Here is a 26,298-nt window from a genome sequence, read left to right as displayed (position 1 = left end):
CATTTACATAAACGCAATACCATGGCCACCGGTTTGGTCCCCACCCCTCGTCCTGCTTCCCAACCCCCAATGAAAAGCAGTATCCGACGAGCATACAGTTGCGCTGCTGTGGTGAGGATGATATCATCGGTGGCACCTCTCGCTGTGCTAACTGGGAGATAACAAAGGGGAAATGTTTCTCACTATCACGGAGAATTATCACTGATGTGTTTGGAAGCAGTGTCATTGGCCTGATAGTTTCGTTGTCAACACTTTCTACCTCCTCCCATGCAAGTTTTCATTGGGTTTCTCCTGCAGCTGATGACGACTTTGAGTTGAACGCGGCGTTTGTACCTGGGCTGGGCAGGGCAGGGCTGCACTGTCCTCTACTGCTTCGTGTCGGTCGCCGCACGTACGACTGTCCATCTCCTTATGAAAATGAATAACTTCGCTCTGGAGAAGGAGACCGATGGAAATGAATTTACAGCCAGCGATGAAGAGGTAGGTTATTGTCTGTCCCTTATGTTTTTTTTTTTTACTTTCTTATTTGTTTACACAAAACTAATGAAGTAGGCTAGGCTAAATCTCAATCTATATCTGAAATAGGCCGACTATATTAAATGCTGTTTTTCCAAAGTGATTTATAAGGTAGGCCTAATTGTTTTAATTTTAAGTCAGAAAATGCAAGTCGTCCTGTTTATTGTTTGTGAAGATGTCATAGTGAGAGTATTTTCCATCTGTGGCAAATCAGCTGTCTGTTGAGCCATTCCATTGTGTGTGTGAACACCTGGGCCCCATAACTTCAGGAGCTACTGGCTTCATTGATCTAAAAATGACACCATGGTATCTCTTTGAACTTGGCTGGAACAAAAGATGTGTTGAATTCGGTAGCACTGAAGCAAATACTATAACTCTTGGAGTTAAATGTGTCAGTGGAGTTGATGGATGGCCCGTCCACTCTGGGAGTGAGATATTCAAGTTGATATTTGGATCAGTGTTTGTGTCCGTCCTCTTCACCGTGATTTGAAGTGGAAATGCTTTGGCTCAAGTGGGGCGCAAAACACAGGAGCATATGTTTTCAATGTATCGTGGTCACAGCAACTGTGGTTTTACTCATTTGTGTGGGGAGGTGAGGTTTATTAAACGATTGAGGATTCCATGAACCCACTTTGGTCTCACAAATCTTGTGTCTCTTGAATCCCCTTTTCTCCATTTAACTCCAACTTCACAGTTGTGCATCTGTATCAAATGATTGTGGGATGAAATCTTTTGGTAGCCTTTTGTTAAGGTCAGGACATTGTTTGTCAGTGGGCTGCCCCTGGACATAAAACCCAGAGAGCTTTACCTACTCTTCAGGCCTTTTAAGGTAAGTTGTTCAAGCTGGGAGCATGATCAGTGCTCAAAAAAAACAGTTACATATGCTGTGCACCAACATGTGCACTCAAGACTTTCTATCAAGTATAAATAAATGCCTTTTATTTCATGAAAATGTTACAATATTTAAGTAGTGTCGCCATATTCAGTGGATGTGGGGTTTTGTGTCACTGAATCATAATGGATAAACCATTATGGACATAATTGGACATATGGACATATGTTGGACATATGTTGTCACTGTGTTCCACACACTAAATAATATGTCTTCTGTGTCATTCCCGTTTCTCAGGGTTACGAAGGGTCATTGATCAAGCTCACCTCTAAGCAGGTAAGTAGAGGAACACATCACCAAGCCACAAAGAGAGATCCTATTAATCAATCTCGGTTCAAGAGTCTTACTGGACATTTGTGTTTGTCACAGTCCATAACACAAAGCCCAAATTTGACTTTCTGAACTCCATTATTTACATAATCCATGATTCACAGCAATTTATTAATACATGCCCCTGCCTCTCCCTGTCTCTCTCCCTGGCAGCCCGTGGGCTTTGTTAGTTTCGACAGCAGATCAGAAGCGGAGGCAGCGAAGAACGCACTGAACGTGAGTGGAGCTGAGCCGAGCCCAGCCCTGCGAGCACACCTGCTCCCCCGCTCCCGCGCATGCAGCCCAGCGCTGTGCTGCGCTGCCGCCGCTACGCACTTTGATCACTCACCGTGTCACAGATTTGTAGTGGAAATAAACCTCTGCTCGCAGAGCTGTGCTGCTTAAAAGGGCGTCAGATCAGGGGAGCGGAAAAAAAACACTCCTGGCAAAAACATGGTTCTCTGCAGAGGCTCAGCACAGCGTGTTGACAGGGTTGCTGGGAAGATAATGTGTTTTAGGTATTTATATGCAAGGTAGCTGTGGAGTCAGTCTGTATGTGGAGTTTACATCATATTTATTGTAGTTCAGGAGGTGCTTTAGGTATCCAGGAGCAGAGATTCTTACATTTGTAGTTGAGAGCAGAAAACTACACCAGTGTGTACATGTATGTGTAGATCTTGTTTTTGTAATGTAGAGAAATCCAAAGGTTGGTGTGAAGTGCTAAAGTGACACCTGGACCTTTGTGTGTCATATGCAGGGGGTTCGGTTTGATCCGGAAATTCCCCAGACCCTAAGGCTGGAATTCGCCAAGGCCAACACAAAGATGGCCAAGAACAAACTAGTGGGAACACCCAACCCATCCATGCCCCAGCAGAGCCCCGGCCTCCAGTTCATCAACAGAGATGCATGTGAGTAGGCCCACACATGGTCTTAACTGACCAAGGATATCGTCATCACAATGACATCCTCTCATGTACTAGAATTATCTTTTCTTTAATAAAATCAATTAGATTGTGGAATAAATAACGTTTAACAACCATAAACATGGCTATTACTAACATTACTCTCAGCCCAACTTTGGGAAGTACAGAGAGAATACTGATGCATCTCCTACTAAAGCTGCACGCTGCGGCAGTAAAGTTGACCTCTCTTGAATGGACAGTGGGGGTAAACAGAACGTCATCCAACAAGATAAACTAAACATAAGGTGGTGCCATCCCCTCCTCTGCTTTGATGTTTTGACCATGGTTTGTAAACAGCTTTAGATAACAGAGGAGAAGCCGGAGCCGGCAGCATGTAAAATGTGTTTGCCATGCCCTTTCCCCAGCTCTCACACAGACCTACTTGCACTGGCTATTTTAAATGTTTGCATGTGTGTTAGTGCTGTTCTCAGCATTCCCGATGATATCTCTGTTCTTTTGGATCTGGTGAGTGGCTAAGTCTGAGCACTTAGAGGGTTCTGTGCAGATGAAGTTGAAGCGATATTTGATATGTGATCCGATACACGTGTTCAGTATGTGAATATTGAATAGTATCCATTGCCTCATCTCCACTGCTGGTGCTCTTTCTCTCTCCTAGATGATGTGTCTGTTCCCATCCTCTACCCAGCTGCACCCGAGGTCTGGTCCCCCTACACACTCTACCCCTCTGAGGTTAGCCCAAATCTGCCAACGTTCAGCTACCCGTCTGCTGTGCACACACAGGTAACACGTCCAAACACACACACACACATACAATTTTTATCGTCATCTTAACACACACTCGCATAAATTCTGTCTGGTAAGTCCAGTATACAGCACATACACACACACACACACACACACACACACACACAACCATAAGATATGGGGGGGAAGCCAAGGACCTTGTTTCTTTGTGTGTGTGTGTGTTCTGCAGGTTCGCTGGATCCCTCCTGCCGACTCCTCACAGGGATGGAAGGTCAGGCAGTTCTGCTGAGAGAGGGTGAGTTCTCATCCTGTATCACGGTTTGAAACAAAGAGAGCACAGATATCGCTGATGTCCCGAAACCCTGTGGTGGAATGGAAACAAAAAAATGTCAATGTCAAAAAGGATGTGCCTCTAGAATAGATGTCATTTCTGAAGGCAAAAAATGTTCCCACATAATCCCATGCATTCAATGTTTCTTCCATATGAATATCAGACCTTACACATTTAGGTTCAGCTTCATGTTCATAAAATTAAGCCTAGTCCTACACTAAACGCTTTGTTCACTGGACATCTCTATTGAAGTTCCCTTTTAGTGCAGGAGTATGGGAATTCCATGAATGGGAATGGAATAGCATAGAATGGTGAGAAAAGGTCATGATAATCTATTCATGAGACAGTTTGTCCAAATTCAGTGGCTTTAATAACTGGAGAGTGTTTCTACCTGCTGGAGGAAACTATATGCTCTCATGAACTGGAGCTCTGAATAGTGCTGAGCACATTATCTGTGCTTGTGATGGTGTGGCTTTCACGTGTGTGCCTGGGGGAGTTGGGAGGAGGAGGACCAGGGGATGGCATGTTAATTGGTGTGACCAAAGGCTTCAGCAGCTTCCTTCACAAATGCGAGGGTGGAGAAAGAGCAAGGGAATACTGGAGGGGCTGGAGAGAGTGAGAGAGAGAGAAAGAGAGAAAGAGGAGAGAGAGAGAGAGAGAGAGAGAGAGAGAGAGAGAGAAATTAAGGACAAATGAGCAGGGCCTCCTTATCTGCCCTGTGTGAGTCTCCCAGAGGGAGGGGTGTGGAACGGAAACAGGGACCTTCAGGAACAATTTGCTCCGTAAATGGCGGGTCACCGTGCTTCATCATGTGCCCATTACAGCAGCGCGCGCGGCCCCATCCTCCGACTCACAGAGCCCACGGTTAACATGCAAATCACCCTCTAATCACCTCTTCCTACCCACTCACTAATGAGCAATCAAGCTCATCTGCTTCATTTGGCCCTTCATGCCTGCATGCCTGGTCTCCATGCCGTAGAGCAGGTTACTCTCGGCTCAAGCAGCCTGCTCAGTGCTGGAAAGTTGGTTGAAGTGGAGCTGAATGCAGTATGCATAATTGACTGGTGTGGCTCATTTGCTAAAGAGGTTTTTTTTTTATCAGGGTTTTATGTGTACAGAGGTGTGCATCCCACCCTCCCCATCAGAGGGGTGCACTACAAAGAGAGGTTACTGGCTTACCCCGGTAACTTTGGGAGTAACCGCTGATTTCCAAAAGAACGCTTTACTGCATATTTAGCTTCTGAAGTGCCTTATTGTTTTGACCCAGTAGCCTCGCTTGGTAGTATACCCCTCAGGCTCCCTGGACGCACTCAGTTTTTACACTCAGTGAGGGTGAAAGATCAGATGTTAATAAGACCCGTTACTGTTTTAAGTACACTACTGAGAACTCTAATATTGCCCTAGTATGGTGTGCTGACTTTCACTTTTTTGCTCTTTGCAGTTACGACAGAGTCCTTAAAAGCTTTCATAATTAAAAAGGAAGATTTCCTGATTTAAAGGATCTTTTGGCTTTGGGTGAGTTTCAAACAGACTTCCCTTGATGTTAGACTGTACTAAGGGATCATATTGATTTCTATGTTGTGTACGAGATAGTCACTGTTGAACTTCTTTAAAGGATTTCAGTAACTGCAACTGCTGAATATTTTGGTTACTGTCACCCAACGTTGTGTCACTCCTGGAAGCTATTTATTGTTGATGTGCTGATACAAGGCCCCAAGTTCAGTTGCCATGGTAACCGATCACATGACTTTTCCCAACAACAGGGTCTCCATGGACATGCAAACGGCAGTGTGCCTCAACCAAACATCAAACGGCCGTCCAAAAGAACACTTGTCCAATTTTATACTGTACAGTCTTTTTACTATTTATGCATAAAATAAAATGTCTGTTATCTTCGTTCATATGATTAAACAAGATACAAGTATACTTTACAAAAGTGTGAACATTTCTCAATATTTTGAGGACAAAACAGACAAAACCATTATAATATTTTTGTAATGAATGGATGTTGTATAGCACTATTACTCCTTTGTAGAATTTTCTGTGTTTATTTACTGGTTGACTATGTATTAGCATCAATGTTGAGTAAGAATATGAGCTGCAAAGAGAAAGTGTGGTGTGAAAGATTAAAGCAAATACGTGGCATCTTGAAACGGGCCATGAACAGGCTTTGAGAAAATGATGTTTCCAGTGGGGTTGGCTTATTTTGTAGTCTTTAATCTCTCAAGTCAAGGGGGAGTCACATAGAGGATCTTAAAATAGAATCAGCAGTGTATATTTGGGAAAGTGACGCAACTCCCTTGAGAATATGAAGTCCTGTCTTTAAACGGAAATCCAGTACAGCCTCAAAGGTCAACATCAAACTGTTGATGACCATTTTTAGTCTTTCCCCGTCAAGGCCTTGTATGTCTCATTTAGATCATGCATTTGTATTTGGTCAAGCTATCTAAGGATTTAAGGACATAATGGAGTAATTGTGACAAAAATATTACAAATTGTATTTATTCAGATTCAACTCACTAAGATGATCATTCACTATGATAATGTCAAATGACGTGTTTCCTAGATCCAAACAAAGCAACAATAACTTGCGGCATTAAACATTAAAACAGAACCCTGTACTTGTACAGTGACCATAAGTACAAAATGTAACTTTCATATTCAGGTTTCTCTTTCCAGCCTGAGCTCCATTCAAATGACACCTGTATGTCTTAGACCGTCTCAATGGGAGAAGCCATATAGCGCCTCTCCCCACAGTACAGAGAGAAGCACTTGAAGGTTAGATGTCGCTGGATGTTTTTTCTTGAAGAAAAATGAGCCATCCAAGAATGTGGAAGGATAAATCAATTGCAAATAAAGCACAGCAAAGTCTAGGGAATATTTGCATTTCGGGCTTCCATAAATCAAGCAAAACTGTGGAAAGGACTTGCTGCAGACAGTGTATATATCAAACTCACTCAACCCTCTCCTTCTCCCTATCTCCTGTTGACAACATAAGCCCAACCCTGGGCCTGCATCCCAGGCAGGCTGTTGAGATTGATCTGCTTTTTGGTGACATTTCCTTGGGGCTAGGAAGGCCCAAGGCAGTCCAGCAACCACAAAAAAGCAGGTTAACCCCATCTGGTCTACAAAGGCAGCCTGAATCTAGGTACTTTAACAAATCAGACTGAAATAAATTTCAGTATTGCATTAGAAAGGAGAATTCAGACAACGGCAATTGATGTTTGTCTTTAATCATCTGTCTAGAAAGACGTCCAATCAAATGCTATCAACGGAATCATTTGTACTGTCTTAAGAACAAACTTAAAAGAATAAAGAAAATATTTACAACAGTTCACATTTGCATTTGTCACTGAGCTCAACTCTGCGAAAAACGGCAGTGCCTTATGATGTCCACTTTTCTTGTTTTGTTTGTTTTGTTTTGTTTTTGTTTTTTTATTTGTTTTGTTATTTGTTTTGTTATTTCTTTCTGTGTGTGTAGTTTTGTATGTGGTAAAGAAATAATCCTCTTGAAACTCAGTTCCATGTAATCAAAAGTTCCCCCTATATGGAGCGAGTGTGCGTGTGTGGTCACTTCTTGGTGGGCTCTCCATCCGTGTAGTCCTTCAACACTCCAGCCAGATGGTTGTTGTGAGTCTTGAAGCGTCTTCCCTTCTGGCTTGCCTTCTTTCTCTTCTGAATTGGTGCCTGTGGAAGCCAATCACAGAGGATTAAACAGAGCATGACCAATCAGAGAAGAGATTGAACAGCAATCTGAGCCATAAAGTGAAAGTGAAAAATGTGATACAACTGTTGATTAGTGTGTGTGTGTGTGTGTGTGTGTGTGTGTGTGTGTGTGTGTGTGTGTGTGTGTGTGTGTGTGTGTGTGTGTGTGTGTGTGTGAGCCTACCATTTTCTTTGGTCCAGTCTCCTGCATAGATGTGATGCCCTGCCTCTTCAGGTAGTCCTCGATTTTTTCATCATCCATGGAATCCACAGGAATACTGCGCCACAACTTCTGAAACTCTGTAGAAATATGGAGATCAACACATAGCTGCATCAGCAGTAAATCACTATAGGACTTTATGTCCTAAACTGTTTGCCAATGTTCCATTATCTGGGTTAGCACCACAAGCTATTACTTGGAATTAGTATCCCCACAGGCATCACTACATGAGCATGGGCATCTGCAAAGGCATGTATACATGTGCTTACACACACACACACACACCCCACAGCAGCAGGATGAGACCACGTACCTTCATCTACTGTAAACTGGCAGTGTTTATCATTGAAGAAAAGAATCTTCTTCTTGTCTGGTCTTGTAACAAATATGATCTGATCACCTAAAGCCTAGAAAGGACAATGGACTAGATTTGTTAAAAAGCATGGGTTAAACTAGTGACTGTAGAACCTCAAATGGGCATAATCATATCATAGCACTATAAGCAGTCATAGAAGGACCTAATTGAATACAGAAGCACCTTGTAGAGGTGGACTTTGGGTTTTTCTTTGAAGTGTCTGCGTTATATCGCAAAGACAACTGCACCATCCTTAGTGTTAGGAAATCTACACTGTTTTTTCCATTTGTGTTGTATTAGGGCTAGGCTTAGGTAACCCTAACCTTAGGCTGGGCTAATGTGCGTATGAGTGTGTAAATATATATATATATATATATATATATATATATATATATATATATATATATATATATACTTTGATGGCCTTGGCTGAATTGGGCAGGCCCTCCTCCACATCGTCCAGCAGTATGCCTCCATGACCCAGCTGGTCGTGTTTGTCCAGCAGCCGCAGTAGAGCCTTCTTATCCTTCAGATTGTACTTGGGCTTGAAGCCATACTTCCCATCATTCACATCTATCTTTGGGTTATTGGCAAGAGCCTAGAGAGACAGAGAGCGAGAGTGAGGGGGGATGTGCAAAGTACTCACCAGTGATGATATGAATTTGAGGGCAAGGGGAAGAACAAAGTGATCTGCCATTTACTGCTGACTAATATAATCCAGGAAAAATCTAGTGATGTGCAAACCAAGTTCCCTCAGAAGCCGAGAGTGAGAGAGTCTTGGTGTAATTTTCTCCATTACTGCTTTGGCAACATTGTAAAACTTAGTCATGCCAATAAAGCTCAATTCAATTGAATTGAAATGGAACTGAATTGAAAGAAAGGAAGAAGAGTGGATCATCAACAGAGGAGGATGGGGGAGCATCTGCAGCATTCACAGCTAGCTCCACAGCGCCCACTAGTGACACACTCTTAGAAAGCTTCTACAAGAGGGCTCTCTCTGCCACCCCTACTGGCTGAGATCTGATGGAAGCAGCAAACACACGCACACACACACACACACACACAAAACACACACACACACACACACACACACCCCAAACTAACACACACCTCGCTCATCAGCCATTGTTTCTGCTTCATGCCAATGTCCAGCAGTTTGGTCTCATCCAGAATCTCCTCCAGGGACAGGTGGTGTGTGTCTCCCTTCTGGTGCCTCGTCTGTGGGAGAGGGAGAGAGAGCACACCCGGACACCCCGGACACACACAAAGTCAATTCACTACAAATAAAATGACATTCAAAAGCATTGCTATGGCTTCAGTTAATATCAAAAAGCTACACCCGCTCTTTTCTTTAGGTCTAAAAGGAACATGCAACCTTATGGAAAACCAAACAAAGGCTGATGGGGTAGGCATTCCTGTCACTTCAGGCTAGCAAGACGCTCTCAGAGGGACAAGAGATTTGCTGACAGTGGAGAGCAGACTGGCCTCTGTCCATCTGAGAGTCGGAGAGCTCCAGTCCTGCCACACACCCATCCCCGACTCTCCCCCATGCACAGGGCCTTCATGCTGCCACTGCATCTGACCACAGGCGTTCTGTTCAGGTTAACTGCCATGGCGCAGGACCACTGGGCAGATCGGTTCCAGGGCGGCCCCCTGCACTGAGCGCTAATGCTCTCCGCCACTCCGGTGTTATTCCCGGAGGTTCCGAAGTGTGCTGCCCTGGCACTGGGAGACGGCAGCTGTGATCAGTTTGAGCATGTTGATGAAAGCCCGCTGAAAGACGTTATGCAAATCCAGGACGTTATGCAAATATGGATGAGTCACACTTATGGTGTGACACACTCACTCACAGATAGGGCCGGGTTGGCACTGGCTGGTAAACAAGATGTTTACTTCAGAGAGAGAGAAGAGAAAAATAAAACAACACTGACATGCAACAGATTTCCTAATCATTCCCCCATGCAGGCCAGTATCAGACATCTCTTAATGCACAACGCAGTTATGCAGTTTATCAGTGGACAAAAGATGAGAGATGCAAATAAGGTGAGCATCAAGCGCTAAATCCGTCATAACGTGCAGAGCTAGATGTGCTCTTTGCTTCTGTTTCAAGTGAACAGAGCTGTCAAACGGCTGCAAAAGAGAATAATCAGACATATATCATTTGAGCAGCATGCATGTGTATGACTGTGTGGAGTGGGATACTGTGCTCTGAAAACAAGTCGTTCAACACAGAAAAGCTGCGGGAGCACATGGTCTACTGTAACACTGGGAGCAGTACCTTCATGTAGTTGACTATTTTGGCCAGAACTCCAAACTTGTAGCCAGAGCTACCAGTGAGAGCTTTCAAGTTAAAGGAGCCATTGTTGGAATCTGTGCCAGAGAGAGAGAGAGAGAGAGAGAGAGAGAGAGAGAGGAGAGAGGAGGGGGAGAGAGGAAGGGAAAAAATAATAATAAAAAAACATGTTAACTGTTCTTTAATTATTCTGTTAGTAACAATCAACTCTTAATTGTTTTACTGGTTACAATTATTTTCACAGTTATTAACTGTATTCTGTAACTGAGTCAACAATTGCTTCAGTAAGGACTGATGTAAAACAATAACATATCTGCATTCAAGCATTTTTATCATACATAGATATGAATTGTGCATAGACCCAGGTATAAAAATTAGCTTGTAGGAATCATGTTTATCAGAAGAGCATCACATGTTCTGGGCACATTAAACTGAACTGGATCTCATTCTCAAGCACTGAGGTCCTGTCGTGGGTGGTAGATCTGTAATTTCTTCCATTTCCATCTCTGTGCTGGGAAACTAACTAACATCATGCTAATTTGTTAAAAACTGTTGTATTCAAGTTAATTCTGCAAACCAACCACCGCAAATGGAATTCAATTCTGTTGGGAGACACTGATGTACAATGCTTCAATTCTGTGGGAGACACTGATGTGCAATGCTTCAATTCTGTGGGAGACACTGATGTGCAATGCTTCAATTCTGTGGGAGACACTGATGTGCAATGCTTCAATTCAAATGTGCAGTGAATAATAATAAATAAACAAATCCAGCCTTTTTCTTCCTCTTCATTTACACACGGATATCATGATGCATCATAGATTAATCTTTTACAATGTATTGAGTATTGCAGAATTGCAGTATCGTGATATCATTGTTATCGTGGACAATGGTATTTGTGAGTAACTCTGTGATTCCTAGCCCTTTTATCCACTGTATTCTTCATCCCAAACATATCACATCTTCTTGGCAACTGCTGAGTGGCTACAGCTTTCACTTTGTCCCTCGGCTTGAGATAACGGAGAAGGGAAAGCTGGAAGCTGGCCAATCAGAACACACCATTGGCTGGGACTCATGAATGATTTATCACGTGGGCGGGACCTGCTGCCTAGAGTTGCTGAGGCTGAGGGGGTGGGACTTTGTCCTTGTGTGCGAGCGAGGCCAACCAATGGTGTGGCAGCATTGTCTCCAAACAGGCAGTGAGCCGTGCAGGATTGAAGCGCACCAAGGAAGGAGGGAGAGGCAGCGAGCGAGAGGAGAGACAAGAGCCGCTCTGATCAGCATCACCCACCTCACTCCAAGCACACAGGTAAGCCCTGCATGCTCAAATCGTTTCGCTCCGTGCACATCTCTACAGAAAACACCACCCTGAGCAGCAGAACACCACACCACACACTGAGCACGCAACACAAGCGGCAGGATGTGTGGATTTACAATGAGCGGAATATTCTGCTGCGCACTACTACACCACTCCAGCTCATGCATGGGCATTTCCACTCTGCTGTAAAGCAGCTCAGGCAGCACAACAGCTTGTCCAGGCGGCACCGCTCTTAAAGAGAGGCCAGCGCTGACTGGACCGAAAGAAGCAGGGTCTGTGGACTGTGCCCTGCCTGTAGACGGAGAGGTGAGCAGCTGAAGGGAGAGGAGCCCGGCTGCTGCAGACAGACAGTCAGACACATTAATAAATACATGAGTGGGTTTGGAAGGAGACTGGGGCTCCTGTCTGACACTGATCAGTCTGGCTGGAGAGACTGGAGACACCCCGACGAAGGGGAGGATGGCTGAGGAGGGAGAGAGGAGAGGAGTGGGCAGGAGAGGAGGAAGGGGCAGGAAAAGAAGAGATGCTGGCCGGTAAGGCTCAGTTGGGCACACCTTGCGGGGGATGTAGGGGGTCCTTAGAGGGTTAATGATGGGAGACGCTGAAGGGTGAGGGGAAGTAATTGACGAGGAGGGAACCCATCTGTTCCTCCATTATAGAATTACAAAGAGGGGCTAGGCAGGACTAATGTGCATGTGTATGTGCGTGTGTGTGTGTGTGTGTGCGTGGAGGCTAAATGGCCTCCAGCTTAAGAGGCCACTGAGTGCATCCCTGACACACACAGAGATACACATTCATGCATGGGTACACACACACTTATCATGGACACTAACACAGATGTGCTCTGCTCAGACCTCCCCAATGCTTAGACAAAAGCAACCACTTCAGTCGGAGACAGCCCACTCCTGTCTCTTCCTTCTGATCCACTGCCATCCACTGATGGCTACAAGCTCTACAGCACTAGAGCAACATCAATGATCCATCAACTCCGCTTCTAAGAGGTTTCTGTGGACTCTGCTCTTTATTGTTCTGGGAGGGTCCAAATATAATTTGGGATGACACTATGCAGCCTTTATTGTGCATCATAGCATACAAGGTTTAGACAAAGGCTGTTACACAGCTATGCACTGAGAAACCTTTATTATGAGTTTCCAGTTACTAGGTTACTAGGCCTATGTGAATGATCTCAGTGCAACAGAAACGCTGAGGAAAAACTGGGCAGCAAGCAAAAAGGTGTCCTGTCATTTATGATTTTTGAGAACCTGGATAACCAGATGTCATTGATAAAGATGTCAATGTTTACAATGATGTAGTATGTTCATGGTCTGAGTGTAGCAAACAAACATATGTGCATATCTGATCAACAGATATGGCCAAAATGATGGTCAAGCGACAAGAATCATCTGCAGGCAGCATTTTCATGACTTTTCATGCCACAAAAAACATAAACTAAAGCTAAAACTGTTTGGTCCCAACATTCATATTACTTAATCAATGTTGCAAAATAACAAGTCAGTGTTCCCATTATTGCCTGAATATGTTACAGCTCACCCACCGCCTTGTTTGTCATCTCGATGCATGAAATGTGTCCATTTAAAGAAAAGTGAAAATAGCTGGCTGTCTTTTGGCCATGATACATGACGATCCAGATCACATTACACAGCTGACCTGGTTAAAGCCGATCTTCCAGGTAACCCAACACTAAACAGCCCGTCCACTCCTGTACCATGGTTGCCTTTCTAATCTGTGCAACCTGACTAAGGCTACGGACTCCTTCATGGGGAGCAGAATTGAACAGGAGTGCTGGTGCAGTGAGAGGCAGCCAGAGAGTTTGGCCTTTGGATGATGAGCTTTGACAGCAGTGAACTGCTTTGTTTCTGATGCGGTCTTCACGCTTTGCTTTGTGTGCTCCCATCTCTGAGCGTATTTGTTTCTTTGTTTTTTTTCTTCTTTGAAAGATGTTGAGTCAGGCCCTCTACTCTTCTAGGTGAAATTCGAGCCTGTGTCAGGTGTGATTCAAATTGAAAAAAAAAAAAGCTTGATGCACTGTGGACTGTTGCAGGCGTTGTTTTTTTTATTTTTGTTACTATGTAAACGCAGGGGATTTTCAGGAATGAAATCATCTCTCTTCTTGTGCCTACCAGATAATCATGAACAACTCTGAGGCAGAGTTGCCGTGGCGACCAGACACGCAGCTGAAGAACGTGGTACTGCAGGTTCAAGAGCTGTACCCGTTCCACGATGGCTGGAACGTGGCCTGCTTCGTCATTCTGATGCTCTTCATCCTCACCGTCCTCTCCCTTGCTGCGTTGGCATTCCTCTACGAGCTGCTGGACTGCGGATGCTTTGCCAAAGGCAAGACAGTGCGCGACCTACGCCAAGAGCCTGGCACCTTCTGCCGGGTGATGGAGAGAATGGGGGGTAGCAGCCACGCAGAGGTGGTGTAGTGGAAAAGTGGCTTTCTACAAAGAGAACTATGCTGGAAGCACGCAACCCCCCAACACACAAACACAGGTCACACCCCAAACACACAGGTCACACCCCAAAAACACATACACAGGCCACACCTTTTGTGTTCTAAGCACATCTGACAATCTCTGACAACAGGCAGACAACAGACACAAGCAGAGAGTCACCTCGGGTGTCAACCATTTTTTTAAGTCCATATTTCTGTATCATTTTAAAAAGTAAGATATCCTTTCTGCAATTAAAGATGCTCTAAAATTCAATTTATTCTGATGGGGGTGTGTCTACTCTAGGGTTGCAAAGGGAAGGAGGTTGTTTTTACTAATATTATGCCCATTTATTTCTGTTAATTCCTGTATATTCCTGTTAATTCCCATGGAAAGTTTCCAACTTTGAAAATTCCCAGAATTTTGCAACCCTAGGTGTGTCACACTCAACTCATTTAAAAAAAAAAAAAAAAAATGACATTCTCTGTAAAACTCACTTGCTCAAGTCATCACAGCTGAATGGTGGACCAAATAAGAATCTTTGAATGGTTCGGGGAACATTGCATTGGGCTATAATGGTTGGTTTTGTGCATATTTAAATCTCGTGATTTAAAAAAAAAATTTGCATTTAGGTCAGATTTGGGTCAGAGGTAAGGGAAGAGATCTTAATGATAATTCCATATGGTGCACTTTTGTGCATTGTATTGTGTCACCTGCCTTAAGAACCTCCATTAAAAAATATATACAAATCAGAAGCAACTAATGTATGTTACTGTATATATCTGCATTTGGTGCTGATTCAATATGATGCATTGGTAGTATTATACATTTCTTCAAAAAAGCAAAGCTTTCATACTGTGATCTCTGCAGCAAGTTTTCAAAGGGAATAAAATGCATGTACACTATGCAACATTGTGACCACATAGTTAATATCTGCCAAATACTAAACATAACCATAATATGCTGTTGATCTTCTCCATGCTCATAAAACTACTTCAAACTGGACGTAGTGGGTAGCGATGCTCTAGAAATTCAGAATGGTTATGTGTGAATAAATTGCTTAACCATTTTTAGGTTGGGGGCACAGGTCAACCTGACATCCAGACAAATCCCTGGCCCAGGGTTTCCAGGGAATCGTTTCCTTGACCATTACACTAACTCTAACAGCTTGGCTCATCTCATCACTTCCCCCAGTAAACAGTGAATTTTCATTTACATACTAAATAAAATGGGAATTGTTGGAAGCAATGACCATCTTCTGCTCCAAACCTGATGCTTGTGTGCTCATTGGAATGTTTTGTTTTTAACACTGGACAGGGTTTGGCATGGGCACTATCACAGGTCTGTGGCTACACTTTCCCACACACAACACAACTGAGTACAATGCACTCTATATTGTGACAAATTTCTCCCATAAGAATCTTCTAAAATCCCTGCAACTTGTACCCTAAGTCTTTACACATTTACAATTCTCTACATGGTTTGCCTAACATCTAACATTTCCCGGATATCAACAAGTTTGTTAATACAAGCGAAAACATTTTTGCTTCATCTGTTAGTGGTGATGATGTTTAGGCTGTTTACATTGAACTAAAATTAAGAGGCAAACATTTCAGACAGGATTTAGCAGATTACAACAGCCAAGACACAGGTTCCACTCATCTAACCTGCACTGTTTTTGGATCCTGAAGCCTCCTTGTCTGGTTTGGACTTCTTCTTTTTGGAAGAGCTAGATTCAGAGGGGGCTGGCCTCTTCTCAACTGCAGGAGTGTTAAGGGCCCTCTTCTTGAACAACTCCCTCTCCCGAAGCAAAGCTGGATCCATCCTGAAAAATAAGTTGTTGTTCTTTAACGTTAATTAGATATGACAGTTTAGAATTCCACTGGAGGTCAGAGTTAAACACCACCAAAACAGTCCCCAGTGTTCACGTTACTGTCATTCTTACTAGAAAGTTGTTATTGAGACAAATAGTCACAGTGGAAAAACATGTAACAACTATAGTGCACATATTAAGTCATACCGTTACCGAGGTGATAAAGCACCAAATTTTACATGAAGCTTGTTTTAGGACCTCCTGAATGATTTCAGCATAGGAGCCCAGCTGAAATATTGAAATTTAGTGTCACATCACTTAAAAAACAATATTCATGAAAAACGTTTTTGTTTTTTTTCCTCTCAAGTAAAACTTTCAGGCTAATGGCCTTTTAAGACCACTGAATGAGCTTCCTTTTGTTAATTTGTGCTCAGGCCACTAGATCTTCCAAATTATAAGTGTAAAATAGAGTTCCAAGACACCTTATACCTAAAAAAAAAAAAAATCAAAAAGCCCTGTATAATATAGGCGGAATTATTAAAAAGCAGAGATTTTGGTTTCCTCTTTTATTTTTCAAAAACTACAGTAGGTCTTTCATATAGCTATCTACTGAGTTCACTGTTTGGTCATTAGTTTTATGTTAGGAGTTAATGTGATGCAGCCTATTTGTGTGTGACAGTACAGATGTACTTTTAGTTATTTTGGTTTCCTATTGACTATTGTAGACATGTTGCAGGTCAGAATGTCTTGATTAATTTGTTCTTTTATACATAACATTCGTTTCTGAGACTTCAATATGGAGCTGAACTGGGCTCTATGTATTATTTGCCAGAAAGACACCTCTGAACCCCTGAGATTCCTTGCAGACACCTGGGACAAGTGGTGATACATCTTTAACGCAGCGGTTCCATGTTAGTGGAATGAGTTGCCCAGTGCTCTCATTCTGACCAATTAAATTCTGGAAATGCAACGGCTAATAGACCAATCAGAATGTATTTTGTGACATATCATGCAGATCTGGTAACCCATGCAGATCAGGTACCCACACTCTCCATTCCTGTGATAGTTTTGGGTCTTTCAAGAGGGGTCTAAAGGCATATCTGTTCAGCACTTACTGTAGTTCATTAAGTGCTTCTTATGCGTTATGGTTTATATCGTATTGTTTATTTTCATTAGGCTGTTAATTGATATTCTCTTTAATGTAGTCTGACCATGCTGTTGTTACTGTTATTACATTATTGATTGATTGACATTATTGTTAATTATTGCTATTTTCTTTCATTTTCATTGTTTATTCCATTAGGCTATTGATTGATTTGACATCTCATAACCCATAACTATAGATTAGGGTTTCTCAACTGGAGCGTTCGGACAGTGTTGGGGGGACGAGGTGCAGAGAGGGGGGCGCTCAGGTATTAATGGGGGGCATTAATCAAAGTTATTCATCACAACGTTTAAGCTTATGACAGCAACAGACCTGCCAACCTGTATACATTTTGCGTATCGGACATGCGTTTTCACATCAAAACACGCTAGTACATCGTTATTGTGGAAAATCGATTAGCCTACATGCAGAGTAAGAAAGAGAGAAAGTGACGAGACCTAGTGAGAGAAAATGCCAGGTAAATCATAGTGATGGGCCTCTCTTTGTGCTATTTTTGCAGACCTACCTATCAGTTGTTTGTTAGGGCAGGCTTTATAGTCTCTCCCTCTCTTTCATTATGCAAAATAGGGCCTACTCACTGTAAAATGCAGCTATCCTTACTTAAAATGTTTAGTAAGTATAGCTCAGTTTTTGTCTTTTGTTGACTTTTGAGATGACTTGCCTAAAATGACCACCTTTTCCACCTTAATGTTGAGGTGGAAAAGTAAACATGATCATTTAAAGCAAACTATACTTGAATTGCTCAAGTTTTGCTACACTGTGAAGTTAGTTAGTTTACCTTACTTAACTGTTAGTTAACCTTAGTTTAAAAAAAACATGCAAACCGATTGCCTTGAAATTGCAGACAAATCTGGAATAGAATTTGCTAATTGTGCAGACAAATGCTTATAGTGCATTTACTGAAAATTTCTATTTCACCTAACTAGGTCATTACAAGTAAAGTATACTGTAAAGTATATTGCAATGCATTTCCAGAATGCCACAGCCCCAGCTCACATATTTGTGAAGATATCATATTATATATATTATATATATTCAATCTTAAATTACAATAAAGTGACACTAACGGTTATATATACTGTTGTTGTGTAATTTATGTTGATGCATCACACCATCAAGTAGATGACTATCCAAAACACCCTAATTGGGGGCAGCCGTGGCCTGCTGGTTAAGGCTTCGGGTTTGTAAAACGAAGGGTTACTAGTTCAAACCGGACCCAGTAGGAAAAATGTGGGCGAGGAAAGAGGTTAGGCACTGTTCTCCCATGCAAATCCACGACTGATGTGCCCTCGAGCAAGGCACCTAACCCCTCACTGCTCCCCGGGCACCGCTGGAGCAGGCAGCTCACTGCTCGGGTTAATGTGTGCTTCACCTCACTGTTCACTGTGTGATGTGTGTGTTTCACTAATTCACGGATTGGGATAAATGCAGAGACCAAATTTCCCTCAAGGGATCAAAAGAGTATATATATTTATATTTATACCAATGCTGTGGGTAGAACAATATAAACATGTTACGTATAGTGCTTTACTATGCTCTGAAAGTACTGCACTAAGCACCACCAATATTTAGCACTCACATGGGTAATGGCATTGCAGCCATTATGTGCCAGAATTCTCACCAGCCTGAGGTGGAATGTGAGGTACAGTAGTTGGGAATTTGGCCAGAGGTTCAGGGAACCCCCTAATCTTTCATTTTCACAGTGAGTCAGGAGTTTGCATTCAAAGGCCCTTTCCTGCAGTTAAATGTATCCCTGACATCACAAAGGCAATAGGGGTTGATATTATCCTGAGAGTGTCATTTAATGGACAGCCACTAACACCACCATTTCCAGCATCAACGTATGTTTACAAGCAGGTCTCCCATCAAAGTACTAAAAAAGGCCACATTTGCTTAGCCTCTATAATATAGCAGAGACAGGGTACCTGTATGGTTTCCAGCTACAGATCTGTGTCTGTCTCTATCAGCACTAGTTCTACTCACAGGATTAGTGTGTTTTGGATAGTCACTTGATGGGGTGATGTATCAACATAAATTACATAACAACAGTATATATGGCCTTTAGTGTCACTGTCACTTATTGTTATATATTGTAATTTAAGATTGAATTTCAGTAAAGATTAATATGTGATCCCTTTAAAAAAATATGTAGGCCGGGCCGATTTTTTACAGTGCATAATTATCAATTACAGGGCCAATAAAGATCATATTGCTAATACTTTGAGATGTATTGAAGCTTTAGTTATGTAAAAGTTCATAAACATAAATAAACATATAAAATGTTAACTTTGAGATTCATTTGAACACTTTATTTTGTGCAGGAACTTGAATGACGCTGTTTTTGTAAGCATATTTCATTGATAATGATATACTTCTAATATGACATGTCAAAGTTTTTTTCCGAGTGCTCCTAGGCAAAAATTACGCTACAGACCCTAAGGAAACACCATGCAAAATGTGGTGCTTTTATCACCTCGGTAACGGTATTTTCATTATGCCACCGGACTACTAGCGTTAATGATGATTATGTGCTACCTGCCTCCTACAATCTCTCTACATACTGTGCTGGACAATGCATATATTATGATATATAGCTAACAAGGACTGCTTTGATGCAATTAGTAGTATCTGTATACATTAAAAAGCAAATTATGGACGAACATGGCCAGCCTCATGACATAACGTTACAGCTAATAAGCTATATGCTAGCATTCTACATCCTCTAACATTAGGGTAACTCTGGACTTTCACTCTGGGTTAACAAGCCAAATCCAATTCAATCATGCTATTATTTAATAACATCAATTGAACATATTCGCTGATCTGTCCGTTGTGTATATCAGTAGCTGAGATGGTTTGCTTAGCAACATTTTGTAAACCTACGTTGGTGTCAAACGAAGTTGTCAACACAGATTCAACAGAAGCATACTGAAGATTAGCGTACACGCTAAGGTTAGCTGGCAAGTTAACTTCAATCTTTCAGAAAACATCAAAAACCAACCTTGTATATCCGACCGCGTGTCCCCTCGTTGAGAGAAACAGTCAGGCTACGTTTGAAATATCAATGTGACGCTCATCTGATATCTGATAAATAAACCGTATATAGTGTGTCAAGTCACTCTTTTGTCTCTAGCTTGCGTTGCGTTGAGGTTGAACTGGCCTGGCTGGCTGGCTAGCTTGCTTCTACCTGTTGTTGGTGGTTGGTTGTGGTGGAAGTAGCGTGAAGCTAGCAGTAGCAATAGTAACGAAAATTCGCTAATCCTTCAAAATAAAAGTCAGAACTTATTCATTAGGTTTTTGAAGAGGAAAATTATTCCTTTAAAACTATATTGTGTTACCAAAGTTTGAAAATAATTAAATAATTAATTTAAATCGAAAATACACCATAACATGCTGTAGCCTATTATCTCTACCATATTGCCTAGTGTTACATTCAAATTGTGTTATGTATGCGAGCGAGTAATTATAGGCTACGGACGTACTAGGCAGCAATCATGAATCCTTATGTACTTTCGTGTGTAACTTTATTTTGACGCTTTGATTTGTCGCGTTCTGTCGCTAGCTCCACTGAACTTCCGGTGGTTCAACTAGGTTTCTTCTGGTTTCTTCTTTATTTCCCATAGTTATTTTCCCCTGAAATCTAAAATAAGTGCTCGCGCCACCTGCTAACTTGGCGATCTTTTCCAACTTCCAGGAAAGTCTTGGGTAACTTCAGTAGATCTGTGCATCTCAAAAATATTAGAGGCTGGCAATGTTAGTCCATAATGCTTTTGAGTCTATTCAGATACAGTTAGTTGCAACACAGTCCTTGCTAGCTAAATGTCGTAGTATGCTATACAGTATCATGGGAAAATGAACTGCCCTGCCCAGACTGAGGCTAAGGAAACCTTTGCGGTGTTTTGACTTTGGCCTAATTAACTGATTAGAGCTCTTCTCAGGTTAACATTTCTGTAGCCTAGGGCTCCTGTACATTATTCCAATAGCCTATTTGAGATAAGCCTACAGGATTTTTGACTTCCATGAGCAAACCAAATCCATCAAGATTAAGATAATACAACCTGTACATTTAATGGTAGGTGGCCTTCACATAGTTAATGAGATAAGCCTCTGAGTGTCTGTCATCAGCAGTTTTAGTAGTCTATGACAGACATTGCACATAAAATTGGTTAGACAATTGTTCACAAGAGATTACATTAAATCACTGAATTTAATGTTATCCATCTTACATCAGGTGTTTTCTAGAATAACCAAGCAGTTTTATGCCCTTACAAATTGAATAGCGACGCCCCCACCTGGTAGCACATCAGCACTGTCTGAGCTGAGCTACGTTAATTCATTATAATACAAAGCTTATTTGTAAAAAATATGTGGAATGTGTGGTTACTGAACATTTCCTACACATTGCAAAATGCTATAGCTCTATCAGCGCAACCCAATATTTGTTTTCTCTCTCTCTCTCTCTCTCTCTCTCTCTCTCTCTCTCTCTGCACATCGTTGGATTGCACCCTCTAAAACTAGTTCTAATAATTGACTGTCTTGGATTGAAAAAAAAAGCTGTAGCATTTATGACAGTCAGATGCAGCCAGGAGCATTATGTAATAATGTATCATGTGACCACTGTGAACAGTTGCATATTAGCCTATTTATGGGACACCGAGTCACAGCGTGAAAATGTATCTCTCTGTGTGAAGGGAAGGGGATTCGTGAAATATCTTGACGATTTTTTCATTAAAGGGGAAAAATGGTAGCCTAGCCTACATTAGGTCAGTTTTGGAGATGATACCGTAATTTCCAGTTGCGACTGAGTTGACAGGGGTGGAGCTAAACTGCTTTCCAACTCACCTTGCCTCAGCGCAACACTCAGGTTAGCCGTAGAAATCTTAGGCAGCACGGTCGTAGTTGACATTTAATTTTTAAGAAATCTGGCTTGATTGTTGAAACACTGAAAATCCCATTTTAGTGGTCTATGATAGACATTCTACTATAGGGGAGTTTGCCGCTTTAACGTTGGATGTTTGAAGTGGAGAGCCTGATATTTTGTACGGCAAACATATTTCAACTCGTCAGCAACAAGACATATTTTGACTGAAGCTCCGACAAGTATTACTGTGGTGAGTTCCTAATTCTCCAGAAGCCTATGGTTGGGGAAAATAGCCTACATTTCAGTAAGCTTAATTTAGATGTTGAAGGTGGGATCTTCTGCGCAAAGTTACACTGTCATTTGTAGTCATTTGTATTGGCACAATGCAAATTACCAGGCTTATCTAGTTCATAAGACGTTGTTACAGTAGCCATTGGTTACTTTTTAACATTTCACGTGTGCCTGCACGTTTTTATATATTAAATCATTAGCTTATTCTCTGATGTGATATTGAGTTGTGGTCAAGTGTCCGCCAGTTAGAGGGAGAGCGGGTGAGAGTGAAACATGCGTAATACAGTAGCCTATTATAGGAAAGGCTACCTTTGAAAGAACACACTTAGTCAGAAACACTTGGTAATAAGTAATTTGTTAGAAAAACGTAGATGTTATTTTGATGTCTTATGCATTCACCTAGAATGACTTGAACTCTCTGTGGTCTTCCAAACCCCTCTCACTGTCAACTCTAGCACCACTAGGTTGACCTTGCAGCCAGACGGTTATTCATGTGCTTTGTGTAGGTTATTCATTCTTTTAAGTAAATTGTATGTAAATTAAATTTCCCTTCCTTAGTCGGTGTCATTCTGTATGCGATGTGACCCTGCCACTGAACTTGTGCTTATTAGCCTTCTCTGAAGGTTTAAACAGATCTACGGCGGATGTGGCAATTTCAAATATAATTTTAACAAAATTATCTGTTCTCAAGTGCAATTTCAAAAATAATCAAGCCCATATCAAGTATCCGGTTCATGTTGACATTACTCGTGTTTCTTGCTCATTGTTCCTGTCCCAAGGCCATGGCTTTGGAGTTGGTGTTATTTCTCAAACCACCACACAGTAACATTGTTGTATATGTTAATAGTAAAATAGAAAAGCTCTCTATTTGACTTTTGCCCTGGGTCATAATACACAATACCATTATAATGATTGGCGTGAGAGGGAGCCGACTAGCTCTTTAATGGTGTTGTACTTGGACATTTAAAGAATCTTCCTTTTACAATTGACATATAACTCATGTGGATGAAACTTTCTTAAAGTAATGAGTGTACCTGTGTGTTGCATTTCGATTTTCAATCACCTGTATTATAATATGGTTGACATTTAGTGCAATTTTAGTATTAAACTTGCATGTTTATGAAATGTAAACAAGATGATTGATTAAGATAAGAGACCCTCATAACTGTTCATTTATAATTTGTTGTGCTCATATGTAATTTTGAGTGAAATATCAGCAGAACTGTGCCAGTTTCCCAACAAGCCATCTGTATACGTATTGGCTCTCAGATGGTTGTAGCCTACACAAACAACACCTTTCCATGTCTCAGATCCTGGCATGTTTCCTGAATATACTGTTTACTTTTAAATGCTCTTCTAGTTTTCACAGTTTTAATTTTGGCCACTTCTTTATAGAGCAGGTAAAGGGTATTTACAGTAGATGCTGCTTGTCTTGGGAGACAGTACTCTGGTGCATTCCAAAACTCCGCTCAGCTTTGTCTAGTGAAATATCCGGTTTAACCTCTTTAGGTACCACACCTGTGACAGGCTTAGCAGATATCTGTATTGGGTTTACACTACACCGTCTGCGAGTGTATAACTACAATAGTATGTGAGTATATTAGGATAACTATCCTGTACACTAGGTTTTGAAGAACACAGAGACCACACAGATGTGGTTGTAAAAGAAGTCCCCTGTGCATTGGTCAGTTGCAGTCAATGCAAATTCATACAAAATTGATGAATGGTAGAGCACTGGCCAAAACCAAAGTTATTGAGGTATTGCTGGCTCTGTTACAAGTCTCAGATGAAGAGAAACTAGTCATTTAAATCTGTGACATGAAACTTGAGAGTTTCACAGTCATCTGGGTTATATGAACCATATAACCCATGAACACAGGGTTATATGAAACTGTACAGAACATTGGACCTTTATCCTGTGCCAGGAGGCATGTCCAAGTTCTTTCTGACAATTGATTAAAGATTGGCCGACAACTCCTAGCCACAGTGATGGCTTTGGTTCCCGTAGTTCCCATCATGTCGTGTGGCCTGGCTCACCTCCGCTGTGTCCCGTGTTTGGGATTAAATCCACCTTCAATGCCTTCCAAGCATTCCTCCTGGGAGCCGCTCTGGGGCCCCCGCCGCCTCAGCAAGCTGAGGGTGGCCAAGTTCTCTGGGGTGAATTAGCTAGGAACACTCAATCCTGAAACCCATTCTAGTTCTGTCACTTGCGTACAAACTTAGAAACAATAATACAAGTTCATATCAAATTTGTTTTTCTCTTCTCCTAATTTTGGAGCAGGATGAACTAGAGCAGTGGTTAAAGATGAGTATCTGTCTTCTTCAAAGGGGTGAGCTCAGCAGCAGCCACAGGCTCCTCACGTGACCAGTTTAAACTGAGTGTATAATTACAGAAAAAGCACAGAGATGACATATATGTCATTGCCATTTTTCCTCCTGTCGCTCATCCTCTGATTTGCTCTTTGTTTGCTTTCCCCCTCACTCTCATCTCTGCGGTTCACAGTCAGACGTCTCCTTGCTGCTCACGCAAAGATTAGTCTGTTTTATCTGCTTTCCCTGCTTTCAGACAGGCTTGCAGAGGAAGTGGTGATCACTCAGATCTCTCCCACACAGGCACTGATGCTGGCCGACTCTTTTGTGTGAAAGCCTGCGCTCAGGGCTGTCTCTTTGTAATCAAGGGCTGTCTCTTTCTAATCAAACAGAATCGCTAAGCCGTCTTTCATGTTTTGTCCCTCTGGCCGAGTGACATCAGTCTGTAAAAAATGCTCTCTGTTATGTAGATAGTGTTGATAGAGGTAGAGAATGGTGAGTAACAAAGATCAAATGCTTTTTGTCGTTGTCGTGTTTTCCACCATTTCTGGGGATGCTCTGTTTACAATCTTCATCGCAGCTCTCCTCACCGCCTCCAATCTGGGGTGCAGAGCTGAGCTGTCATACCCCCTGTGATGTGTAGGCTGGCAGCCTCTACTGTCCACAAACAGTCTGACCTCAGAGGCACCAGAAATAGTCCAGCTGGTTTAAACCCACGCTGCCCCTCTGTTACACTTTATTAGCAAGCAACTCAGCACCGCACTCGTAATCAGCTGTAAGAACAAAAACACCACCCGTTACCTGAATGTTATCAGCTGGTGTTTGGATTGTGTGTCTGTCTGTGGCAGATTGAGTCCCTCCTCCATCATAAAGTGCCCTTAACAGAACCTGGCAGAATGCTGCCCTCAATTGTCCCCTCTAACACAAAACACAACTTTGAACAATTGTGCCCCGTCACCTACAATCCCTCTTTCTGATTGGCATATCAGTTGAGGTGAGGTGATCTGTCACTGCAGGTAACCCAAAAATGTATCATTGTATTTTGGGTACCACAGAAACTGTGTGTGGATATCCATTTATATTTGTATTCAGTGTCCTCGTGTGATGTGTGGGGAGTGTGTGAAGTTGTCATTTGTTTCTATGGCCTCTGGAGAGTTGGGTCTCACTCTCCCACATGTTTACACTTCCTTGGTTACCGGTGGCAGAACCCCCCTCTGGGTAGGGCTTGTTCTGGTATAGGCTCCTATCAGGCCCCTAGCTGCGCTACTCTGTTTGAACATGTAAATGAGCCTGCTTGTGGGTGAGGACGTACTGGATGCCACACATGGCCCAGGGGAGAGTCACGTGTCCAGCACGGCCTTCATAAACAGGTGCTGGTTCCTGCAGAGAGTCAGCATGCAGTTCACCAGTCCCTGTTAATCATAAGTTATTACAGCAACTCTCTGATAACTGATGTTGGCCAAGGTCAACAGTGCCCATGCAGGCAGGTTATTGACAGTACTTTATTGGTGATATTTCTAGTCCCCTGGTATCAATTTACATTTACAATTACAATTGACATTGCAAAATAATAACACAATAATAATTTACATGGACAATGTGGATTATGTAATTTTCCCTAAATGTGCATAACAAAAAGAGTCCTTGTTGAAAAGCATCAAATCCCAACTTGAAGCAACGTTAAACCTGTAACACTGCCTTTGGCGTGGTCATGGGAATCTGAGGAGGTTTGTGACCCCCGCTGGACTCCGCTGTGTAGGAGCGAGTGGCTGTGAGTCACTGTGCTGTCTCTCTGTTAA

General features: G+C 42.2%; 4 protein-coding genes across 5 annotated transcripts in view; 3 read left to right on the top strand and 1 right to left on the bottom strand.

Moving 5' to 3' along the window:
* Positions 1-95: 95 nt before the first annotated feature.
* Positions 96-7,047, top strand: LOC125297396 (RNA-binding protein with multiple splicing-like). The gene is made up of 9 exons (XM_048247762.1): positions 96-480; positions 1,268-1,345; positions 1,646-1,684; positions 1,892-1,954; positions 2,475-2,625; positions 3,296-3,420; positions 3,614-3,679; positions 5,157-5,230; positions 5,479-7,047. Exons 1-7 carry the CDS (start codon positions 412-414, stop codon positions 3,671-3,673), a joined length of 585 nt encoding a protein of 194 aa, XP_048103719.1. The 5' UTR covers positions 96-411; the 3' UTR covers positions 3,674-3,679; positions 5,157-5,230; positions 5,479-7,047.
* Positions 6,929-20,243, bottom strand: gtf2e2 (general transcription factor IIE, polypeptide 2, beta). Its single transcript, XM_048247751.1, has 8 exons — positions 20,039-20,243; positions 15,727-15,884; positions 10,274-10,365; positions 9,106-9,213; positions 8,411-8,593; positions 7,954-8,047; positions 7,605-7,720; positions 6,929-7,402 (listed from the first exon to the last, which is right to left on the bottom strand). Exons 2-8 carry the CDS (start codon positions 15,881-15,883, stop codon positions 7,286-7,288), a joined length of 867 nt encoding a protein of 288 aa, XP_048103708.1. The 5' UTR covers position 15,884; positions 20,039-20,243; the 3' UTR covers positions 6,929-7,285.
* On the top strand, positions 11,300-14,811 carry smim18 (small integral membrane protein 18). The gene is made up of 2 exons (XM_048247776.1): positions 11,300-11,597; positions 13,751-14,811. Exons 1-2 carry the CDS (start codon positions 11,367-11,369, stop codon positions 14,051-14,053), a joined length of 534 nt encoding a protein of 177 aa, XP_048103733.1. The 5' UTR covers positions 11,300-11,366; the 3' UTR covers positions 14,054-14,811.
* A 1,459-nt stretch (positions 20,244-21,702) lies between the features above and the next one.
* Positions 21,703-26,298, top strand: part of fhip1aa (FHF complex subunit HOOK interacting protein 1Aa) — a 24,142-nt gene continuing 19,546 nt past the window's right edge. For both annotated transcript variants that reach the window (XM_048256847.1, XM_048256830.1), the window contains exon 1: positions 21,703-22,148. The gene's annotated coding sequence lies outside the window, so the exon portion shown is untranslated. The remainder of the gene's footprint in view (positions 22,149-26,298) is intronic.

The sequence above is a fragment of the Alosa alosa genome, chromosome 1 (assembly GCF_017589495.1).
Source record: "Alosa alosa isolate M-15738 ecotype Scorff River chromosome 1, AALO_Geno_1.1, whole genome shotgun sequence".
Taxonomy (NCBI): Eukaryota; Metazoa; Chordata; class Actinopteri; order Clupeiformes; family Clupeidae; genus Alosa; species Alosa alosa.
The sequence above is the reverse complement of the archived record's forward strand: the minus strand, read 5'-3'. Positions and strand labels throughout refer to the sequence as shown.

Bases quoted from the DNA above. Each gene is read 5' to 3' on its own strand.
- LOC125297396 (XM_048247762.1), top strand. From the start codon at position 412: ATGAAAATGAATAACTTCGCTCTGGAGAAGGAGACCGATGGAAATGAA. The intron at 481-1,267 runs GTAGGTTATTGT...CCTTTTGTTAAG, and splicing joins TTACAGCCAGCGATGAAGAG to GTCAGGACATTGTTTGTCAG. The intron at 2,626-3,295 runs GTGAGTAGGCCC...TCTCTCTCCTAG, and splicing joins GTTCATCAACAGAGATGCAT to ATGATGTGTCTGTTCCCATC.
- smim18 (XM_048247776.1), top strand. From the start codon at position 11,367: ATGATTTATCACGTGGGCGGGACCTGCTGCCTAGAGTTGCTGAGGCTG. The intron at 11,598-13,750 runs GTAAGCCCTGCA...TGTGCCTACCAG, and splicing joins ACCTCACTCCAAGCACACAG to ATAATCATGAACAACTCTGA.
- gtf2e2 (XM_048247751.1), bottom strand. From the start codon at position 15,883: ATGGATCCAGCTTTGCTTCGGGAGAGGGAGTTGTTCAAGAAGAGGGCC. The intron at 9,214-10,273 runs GTACTGCTCCCA...CCTCTCCCACAG, and splicing joins AAATAGTCAACTACATGAAG to ACGAGGCACCAGAAGGGAGA. The intron at 7,403-7,604 runs GTAGGCTCACAC...TGGCTTCCACAG, and splicing joins AGACTGGACCAAAGAAAATG to GCACCAATTCAGAAGAGAAA.